Consider the following 9,315-nt stretch of genomic DNA (forward strand, 5'->3'; position numbering starts at 1 on the left):
AAAACAATTCTTTGCATAGAAAAAAAAGACAAGATGGAAAAAAAAGACTATATGACAGACCATTGACACCATTAAAAAAGAAGGAAAGAAAAAGAACCATGGGCACTGTTGACCTCTGGATGATGAGATTGTGGACGAGTGCTGTTTATATCTGATAGGGTGACAGGTGAGGTATCAATTACTCTTTACTACAGGCTTTGTGTTTCTAGCATCAGTGAAATAAAACAATACCTCATGCTTTAGAAACTGTCACCCATGGAAGATCTAAGAACAAAGATACCAAAAGAAAAATGATCAAAGGGAACTTTTTTCTCCCCCCTCCCCACCCTCAGGTTGGGGTGGCAGCAGAACCACCCCAAGACCAGTGTGGGAGTCCCAAAGCAGAGGAGAGGTGAATCTCGCATCAGGGGTGGGGGGCAGGGGAGGGGCGCATGGGGAGCATGGGGAGACATCACATCACGGGGAGAAGTCTCCTGCGTGGCGGGATAGCACCAGAGCGAGGTGGTGGGGCCATGTTTCCAGTGTCTGGGCAGGTGGGCTTGAATGCAGCTTCATGAAGCCCCCCATGCCAGGGGTGGGCACGAGAGCCAAATTTTCCCAAGGTTAAAGAAGGGAGTGGTACTTAGCTGAGAAAAGGCCTTTTTTTGGTATAGAAAGGGTCCCAGGGCTGAGACAAAGGGACCCCTGATCAGAGGATGCAGGAGGGATGTCTTACTATGGACTAAATGGGGGCAAGTGAGACATTAGCTTGTGTGTGGGGGACATGTCAGGTGGATGTACCTGAGCACCAGCAGAGATGGTTACCTGGCAGAAGGGGCCAGCGCAGACCCCAGCTGCACAGGCAGAGGTGGGCGCCTCTCTCTGCCCCACTAAATACACTAAAGTGGTATTTGCATAAGTCTCCCCCTCCCCACTCAGGCTTCCTTCTAACCCTAGGGGGCAGAAGAAGCATAAGGGGTCAACCTAAATGGGACTGGACTGCTACCAAGCATCTGGGAGATAAGGTTACCTATAAGTGACTAGGTTAAATTTCACAAAAGACGGCTCAGACTCAGAAATTCAAGTGTGTGTGGAAAATAAAGTTGTATTTCATACACCTGAGCTTATGACCTATGAAGTATGTACTCCTTGCATATATTTTTGTGACTTTCAAATTTTTAGTAATGACCATATTTTATATCTTAAAAGATTACTTAAAAGAAAAGCATTGCATCCACACAAAGTTGCATAAGGTGGATGGAAAGTCACCCTTGGTCCTGAAGATCATCCTGCTAGATGACCAGAGCTTCTGTGTCCCGAAGAGCCAGGACCTCACTCTCAGAGAGAACCTGGAGCCCCAACCACAGCTTCTGAGCCTCGGTCATTAAGATTCCATATGACCATGGGAGTACCTGGAAGTAAATGTGAAAACAGTCCTTACATCTACCTCCTTGGCCTCATCACACTTCCCCCTTGCTTACCTTTCAGCTCCCAGCAAATCAATAGGATTACGCTCCTTTGTAGAAAGCTTCTCTCTTTTTTCAAGATGAAATATTATTCTCAATATCAGAGAACAGAACAAATCCATCTACGCTTAATGGTGACCTCTAAATATTTGAAGAACAGGTGGGACTTCATGTTAGGGTTTCTCTGCTCCAGGCTAAACCAAGCCAGGTCCTTCTATGATTTTTTCCAAGCCTCTCACTATCCTGCCCACACTCCTGTAGGCCACACCTGGGATTGTCAAGGGCCACTTACAAGCAATGCCTGGAACCAACACTCTGGCCCCGTGCTCTGGCCATAAAGACTGACTCTAATTCTGCTTAGGCCTCGAAGGGCATTACAGAGGCATCTGTGTTCTTAGCTGCCCCCAAAGCATCTCAGCCTGCAGGGAAGGACTCGAAACCAGAGCTTTGCCAAGGGAGTGGCTGTTAGACCAGGGCGCCCCTCTGCTGCACTGGGGGGGGGGGGCACTGACCACACCCAGGTTGGTGCCCATCTGCGCAGGGCCCTGGCAGCGTGGTCTGAGGGAGCAAAGCAGCCCACCCAACCCTGCCTCGGGGAACTCCTCCTCTCACCCCTGTTCCACACTTCAGGCAGAAATCGCTCCCTTCCTTCCTTCTTTTCTCCAAGGCTCTCACCCAAGATCTTAGCATCTCCAGTAGCTCTTCCTGCTCGCTCTAGACCATCTGTATCTTTGCTACATCTGCGGGCCTTGTTTTCCCTCCAGGAGGAGATCATTCTTTCTTTCTTTCTTTCTTTTTTAAATTTTTTTTTCATTATATTCCATTAGCCATCATATAGTACACCGTAAGTTTTTGTTGTAGTGTCCAGGAATTCATTAGTTGTGTGTAACACCCAGTGCTCATTCTTTCTGACATTAGAGGATTTTATCAAATTGCTGCCTATCCCCACTTTCCCCTCACAGACCCCATGGCAGGCCCTGATCCCAGCAAGGGACACTCCACGAGCATGACAGGGCTGGCTGTGCAGGCCCCTCCTCACCTTGGTGCACAGCTCACCCCCTCCATGTTCCAAGCCGACTTTGGAGCATCTCCCTACCCTCCCCACCTCCGCCTGCCCCCAGCAGCATTGACTTTGGCAGATTTCTGGGGGACCAGTGATGTCCTAACCTGTTTGCCTTTCCAGAGCTGATGTTTGCAGGGGTTTACTTGGAACCGGAACAGAAGTCATCCCACGTCCTTATGCAACTCCTCCAGCAGGCTCCGACAGATAAATAAAGCCCTCGGCCCTCCACCGGCCTACTTTTTGGAGCAGAGCACCTGGGTTGGTTCCTGAAGCTTCCAGCCATCCACTCAGCTGTTAGGGCCTCTCCGGAGCCGCCATGAGGTCCCTCGCCCTGCTCCTTTGCCTCGCTCAGCTCTGGGGCTGCCATTCTGTCCCACTGGGGCCAACTCTGGCTTATAACGAACCGAACTGTGATGACCCGGAAACAGAGCAAGCAGCGCTGGCGGCCGTGGACTACATCAATAGCCACGTGCTTCGAGGCTACAAGCACATCTTAAACCAGATTGACAAAGTCAGACTGTGGCCTCAGGTAAGTGACCCTGCTGTGTCTGAGCCCAAAGAAGCTGCGTGCGGAGCTCCACTGGGTGTCTCAAAGATCACATCTGCTAGCACGAGGAACCTGCAGAGGGGCAAACTCTCTGGTTTCTTCCCAGGAGCAAGGGAGGGAGCGGGGGTGGGGAGGAGCAGGGGTTGGTGGGGCAGGGAAGAAAGAGGAGACATTCTGGGTTGTAGTCAAGGGTCTCAGGAGGGTGCTGGACAGGGGGTGAGGAGGTGTGTGAGACAATAAAAGCCCTCAAATGATATTTTGAACAACTACAAGGATTTCCCAAGCTCCCCTATCTCTGCCTTCACTGTTACTCCTTCCCAACTCTACTAGTGACTTACAGTTTCAACTCAGAGGGAGGCTCGCTCTGCCCCCTCATCCCCAGCAGGGGGCAATAGAGAGCAGCAACTTCGCATCCAGGCATCTACAAGCCCAAAGACAAAAGCCAAGGACAACTTTTCCTTTGGGAAGGAAAAGAAAATGGGGAAGGAGGGAAAGGAGATGATGAGAGGGAAGGCGGAAAGAAGTAGAGGGAGGGGTGGAAAAGACGAAGAAACACTAAGATATAATCCTATGCCACCCTACTTTGCCACTTGATTGAAAAAAAGTCCAAAGCTGATTTTTGCAAAGCACTGCTTGAAGGGTGAAATTTTAAAAATCAAGTATCAATGCTCATTTTTAGCTTCCAAACAGAGCTCAGAGTGATGACTGTGGTTCCATCGACCTGCCCAAGCCCATGGCCCTTTCTTCCTTGCAAACACCATCTAAGAGCTTGCCCAGCCAACAGGAGAAGACCTGAGAAGCCCTGGCCATTGTCCTGTCCACAGGCCAGGGCAGAGCTGGGGGGAGGTGCTGACTAACAGGAATGACTTTTCCCTCACCTCTCCAACAGGGCTAACTTCAAGCCCAATGGGGGCTCACACTTTGGTCCGCTCAACGGGATCAGAGGAATAGGCTGCTCACCGCTTCATTCTGTGTCTCCACAGCGGCCAATGGGAGAGGTGTTTGAGCTTGAAATAGACACGCTGGAAACCACCTGCCATGTACTGGACCCCACCCCCCTGGTCAACTGCACCGTGAGGCCCCTGGTGGAGCATGTGAGTGCCCCTCCTAGGGTGACTGCAGGTGGTGCCCCAGCCAGTTCCCCGGTGGTTCTGCAAATTGCAGGCCCATTTTACCCAGCTTCCCAGGCTCTCTTCATGGCTAGCCAGCGTGCAGTTGCTAAAATGACCATTTAATGCTTCCTGCCCTGGGGCGGATTTTTACAACAGCTCAACTTTCTTGTAGCCCTTTCTGAAACCAGAGAGCATCATGTTTGAATATCACTCAGTCAAGGTGATTTCATGAGGCTCATCTTTGACATCATGTCTGAGGGACCACCCCACCCCCCACCCCCGGACTCCCAGTGAGAAATGAAAGGCCAGCTCCCCTCCCCAGCCCTCACTGTGGGTTTATTTCTCCAGGCTGTGGAAGGGGACTGTGATTTCCGGGTGCTGAAACAGGATGGCCAGTTTTCCGTGTTGTTTGCCAAATGTGATTCCAGTCCAGGTAGAGATAATGATGATTATTCTTATTTTTACCTTGTGGAGAGAGTGCGGAAGGGACCTGAACTGCTTTCAGTGTAAGCAGTTTTAGCCACTTTGTTGGTAAGGAAAAGAAGGAGCCCAATGTCCTGGGATCTGGAATCGTAAAACTTTGTTTAAGGAGTTGTTGTCCTTGGCGGTGAAAATTCCCCTTGACGAGAGGGGCTCCTGCAGAAACGTCAGCAGGACAGGAGCCACCTGAAGGCTGAGTAAGAAGCAGAGAAAGCAGCTGAAGCCATCTGGAGCATGTCCTAGGCCTTTCAAAATAAGCTAGAGCCGGGGTGAATGCCCTGGAGAATTCCAACCCATACTGGTTTCTTCTCGGTGCGTAGACTCAGCCGAGGACGTGCACAAGGTGTGCCCAGACTGCCCCCTGCTGGCCCCGCTTAACGACACCAAGGTAGTGCACGCTGTGGATGTTGCGCTGACCGCCTTCAACGCTCAGAGTAATGGTTCCTATTTTCAGCTGGTGGAAGTCTCTCGGGCTCAACTTGTGGTAAGACTGAGACCTTTGGACAGGCCTTTGGGCAGTCTGGCGGCACTGAGGGAATGTAGGTGGTAAAACAGCGGTGAGGGACAGAGCAGGGGAAGGGGCAGCGACAGGAAGGCAAGGCTGGTGGTAGGAGAAAAGGGAAAGATGGGGTCCTTAGGGGTATGAGCGGTATGAGGACACCGAGTGTCACGAGGATCCAGAGAGGACCCTCAGCACCTCACCCATGGGGAGTCACCCTAACATAAAACAGTCAGCCGCTGCCTGTCCCAGGTTCCTCAGCTCTGGTTACCACCAGGGCTTGCTGGGCAGCGGGTGCGAGTTCTGGCATTATCCAGAAGCACGCGCTGTAAGTTCACGGGTTTGCACGTGTTTGTCACCCATCACCACTGGTCGTCAGCACTCTCATAACTGATACTTACAAGGGCGTGAACCTACTTACACAGACAGGCATATAGATGGCAGGATCCTAAAGTGCCTTTTGAATCACCGAAACAAAAATTTAATTGTATAGTGGAGTATTGAGCACATTTGATTGCAACAGAATTCTAATATTTAAGAAAACTGGTCTTCTGGATACCAGCCATGGCATACTTGGAAATGCATTCTACATATAGGTGGTGATTCTGATGAACCAGAACATGTGATTCTCAGAAACCCCCACCCCAGACGATACCACCAAATAACAGATATTTTATTGTTGTAAGCATCCAAATGCTACAAGAAAGAAAAGCACAAGTGTCTTCTCTACTTTTCTTTAGATTTTTCACTGGATCCTGCTCTCTATGATAGGATAGGTGGGAGAGGTGTTAATCTCTTCACTTTCCCACCCCATCTTGGAGTAACCTGAATCTTAGGGCTCCAAGTGCAGCCCCAAGAGGGAAGGCCGTGAATCACTATATTGTACACCTGAAACTAACATTATACTCTATGTTAAATAACTGGAATTTTAAAACAATTTTTTTTTTGAAAAGAGGAAAGGCCAAGGGAGGGGAGGGCCCTGGGCTCCCACTCAGGTCAGTTAAGGTGGGCGCTCTGGAAACTCATCTCTGCCCTGAATGATGGGCAGTGGCTACCTTTACCTCCTTCACCTCTGTATACAAGCCCTTCAGAACACAGAGCCCCAATAACTGACCTGTGGTGGCCACGGGGGCCACGTCTGCTGGCCACTCAGTGTGTTCTCGGCGAGCATGCAACCCCAGTGCCCTTGCTCCTCCCCTCCAGCCTCTCCTTCCCTGCCTTTTCATGAAGTCGTGTTGCCTCCTAAGCATTTTCCTTTATCCTCCTCAGCCTCTTCCACCTTCTACGTATGTGGAGTTTGCCGTGGCTGCCACGGACTGCGCTGCTCAAGAGACCACCGATCCAGCCAAGTGCAACCTGCTGGCAGAGAAGGTGAGCGGGCCACGCCGTGCGGACGGCAAAACCAGCAGTAGAACAGAGCGTCCTCACATCGAGTTAGTATCTGGGGGCCTCAGAGAGAACAGTTAAAAATGCCCACTCCCCGTGGGACTGGGTTATGCCAGGCCTTCCTCCGTGGTGTCACCTCCCCGCTGAAGAGCTGTCACCAAGTCATCGCCCCACTGAAGGCCCCTGGGGTTCGGAGAAAGACAGAGGCTGTTTCCTAACTGGGCCAAGTCATACCCGGCTTCCAGGAGTGCGTTGTAGATTTTCTAGATACACCACTAAGATGAAATCTTTGAAGTCCTTGATGCCGTAATGTCCACTTCTAGGAATCTAGCCTAAAGAGATCATCAGAGATGTTTGACAGAAATCTATCTAATGAGATGATTGATCATGGATTCAAAATGGCCCAAAAGAGACCCGAGTGTCCAACAGGAGGGCATCATTGAATACAATATGGTACATCAATAAATAGAAAATTATACAGACCCTAAAAATTAGGTTTTGAAAGAATAATGAGTGATATAAGAAAATGTTATCATATTATAGTGAGTGAAAAACACAGGGTACAGAATGGTATAGTCACAATGATCCCAATTTTTAAATGATTTTTAATATGTTTAAAAATAAAAAAGAAATACATGTATGTTGACAAAAGTTTTCCTGGGTCACCACAATTTCTGGGATGATGGGTGAGCTCTCTCTTTTTTTTTTTAAGATTTATTTATTTATTTATTTGAGAGAGAGAGAGAGAGAGCATGAGCAGGAGGGGCAGTGGGGAGGGAAAGGGAGAGAATCTCAAGCAGACTCTGCACTGAGCATGGAGCCCAATGAGGGGCTCTATCCCATGACCCTGAGATCACAACCTGAGCCGAAAGCAAGAGTCGGACGCTTAACTGACTGCGCCACCCAGGCGCCCCTTATGGGTGATCTCTTACAATCTCAAAGCATACCTGGATTTTCTGCCTTCTATTTAGAATTACATATTGTATATCTTTGATAAGCAGAAACTAGAAACTTTTAGGGGAAAAATTTTTTTTAAGGAGTTAAGAATTGAAGGTTTTTTTCCTTCAACCTGGAGGATCAGTGAAACTGGGGGAGAAAATCCGCTTCTTAAAACCAGTTCAAATAACTCTTCTCTTTCTGTGTGCAGCAATATGGCTTCTGTAAGGCTACACTCACGGAGAAGTTTGGTGGAGAAGATGTGGCCGTGACCTGCACCGTGTTCCAACCACAGGTAAGGGCATCGTGGGTATACTGGCCCTCATCCTCAGAATACAATGATCCTTTAACATATATGCAATGTTAGTAATGACAGGGCATTTGGGCCCTGTCCTTGTGAGCCCCACAATCTTAAATAGCTCTGGGTATATGGAATTGTCAACGAATGCAAGGATACTTCCACCATGCCTTCCCCTCCAGCAAACTAGTGCCTGCGGGACAGGGCCAATGCTCGTGTGAGGGTGACGAGTCCATCTTTCCATTCGCAGGGGGTGGGGGTGGTACTCTGAGTTGCGCAGGTGGCCAGATCTGCCTGGCTGCCCCCCATGGCTGCAGGTGTAGGTGACAAGCAGGTGACACTGCTGGTAGAAGCTATAAAGCGGGGTGCTTTTGCTCGTGGGATATGTGTATAAGTCCACCGAGCCCAAGACAATTGGTGAGAAAGGGGCTACCACAGGCCAGTTACCCCTTCCTTCTGGCTCCGATGACAATCCTTTGCACCTAGGTAGTTCTTTTTGGTCAGATTCCTTGCCAATAAAAATTATTACTGGGAGGGAATTGGGGGGGCTTCACCCAGAAGCATGAGTGGCCTTGCTTGTGAGCAGAGAGGTAGCTAACCTGGACATGGTCCTCTCTCCAGTCTTTGCTCCCGCAGCCCCAACCAGACAGCCCCGATGCGGTGAACCCCACCCCCGTGGAAGACCCAGCGATGCCTGCACCTTCCCTGGCTGACCTGCCGGCAGCCGACCTGGTGGTGGGACCCGTGGTGGTGGCGGTTCCCGAGGTGCTTCTGCCAGGGCACCGCACACACTACGACCTGCGCCATGCCTTCACGGGGGTGGCCTCTGTGGAGTCCGCCTCAGGAGAAGCATTCCATGTGGGCAAGGCCCCCAAGGTGGTGCAGCCTGGTATTGTTGTTGGTCCTGGTCCAGTGGTCCGTCCTTGCCCAGGGAGAGTCAGATACTACAAGGTGTAGATGTAGGTCAGAGATGAGAAGGTTTGGCCCAGGAACATAGAGAGCCACCATTTTCTCCAAGTCTGGGTATGGGAGGGGGTCTTGTTTGCCTTCAAAGCAGGTGCTACCCACATCTAGGTTAATATCAAGTCTTCAATCCCAACTTCTCTTCATTCTTCAGGGGATGGAAGCAGAGGGGCAATGTTAGGTCTCACGGAAGGTATAAGGCTGGCAACTTGATGGTCATTGTTTTGATGCTAAGTCGCCACCATCGTGTTCTCTGCCTTCTTTGACCTCACAAGAACAACTGGAACTGGGACTTTGAGAGGTGCTCTTGCCAACCTCATATTTTCTTGTTAATAAAAGCGACTGAAGGACCTTCCTTAGTAAAGAAGGTTCTAAGCTGAAATGTGGTTATGATTATTGCTTATTCCCTCCAAGCTCACATGTGACCTACCTTCAAAATAACCATATCACAAATGTCCCTAGGCAAAATCTAAGTGAAAATAGAAATAAAACGGAACAAAAATCAGCAGTATTACTATATACAGGGGAAAAAAATGAGACCAGGACCTGCTCACAAGCCATAGAATGAGCCCATTTCCTTATGAGA

At 49.7% G+C, this 9,315-nt stretch overlaps 1 protein-coding gene across 1 annotated transcript; it reads left to right on the plus strand.

Moving 5' to 3' along the window:
- The first annotated feature begins 2,730 nt into the window (after window positions 1-2,730).
- On the plus strand, window positions 2,731-9,111 carry AHSG (alpha 2-HS glycoprotein). The gene is made up of 7 exons (XM_006743231.3): window positions 2,731-3,037; window positions 4,039-4,149; window positions 4,516-4,600; window positions 4,968-5,131; window positions 6,416-6,517; window positions 7,680-7,763; window positions 8,388-9,111. The coding sequence occupies exons 1-7, from the start codon at window positions 2,825-2,827 to the stop codon at window positions 8,721-8,723; spliced, it is 1,095 nt and encodes a 364-aa protein (XP_006743294.2). The 5' UTR covers window positions 2,731-2,824; the 3' UTR covers window positions 8,724-9,111.
- Window positions 9,112-9,315: the final 204 nt, after the last annotated feature.

Source organism: Leptonychotes weddellii, chromosome 1 (genome assembly GCF_054177405.1).
Source record: "Leptonychotes weddellii isolate Sample4059 chromosome 1, ASM5417740v2, whole genome shotgun sequence".
In the NCBI taxonomy this organism is placed as follows: Eukaryota; Metazoa; Chordata; class Mammalia; order Carnivora; family Phocidae; genus Leptonychotes; species Leptonychotes weddellii.

Bases quoted from the DNA above. Each gene is read 5' to 3' on its own strand.
- AHSG (XM_006743231.3), top strand. From the start codon at position 2,825: ATGAGGTCCCTCGCCCTGCTCCTTTGCCTCGCTCAGCTCTGGGGCTGC. The intron at 4,150-4,515 runs GTGAGTGCCCCT...TTATTTCTCCAG, and splicing joins TGAGGCCCCTGGTGGAGCAT to GCTGTGGAAGGGGACTGTGA. The intron at 6,518-7,679 runs GTGAGCGGGCCA...TTCTGTGTGCAG, and splicing joins GCAACCTGCTGGCAGAGAAG to CAATATGGCTTCTGTAAGGC.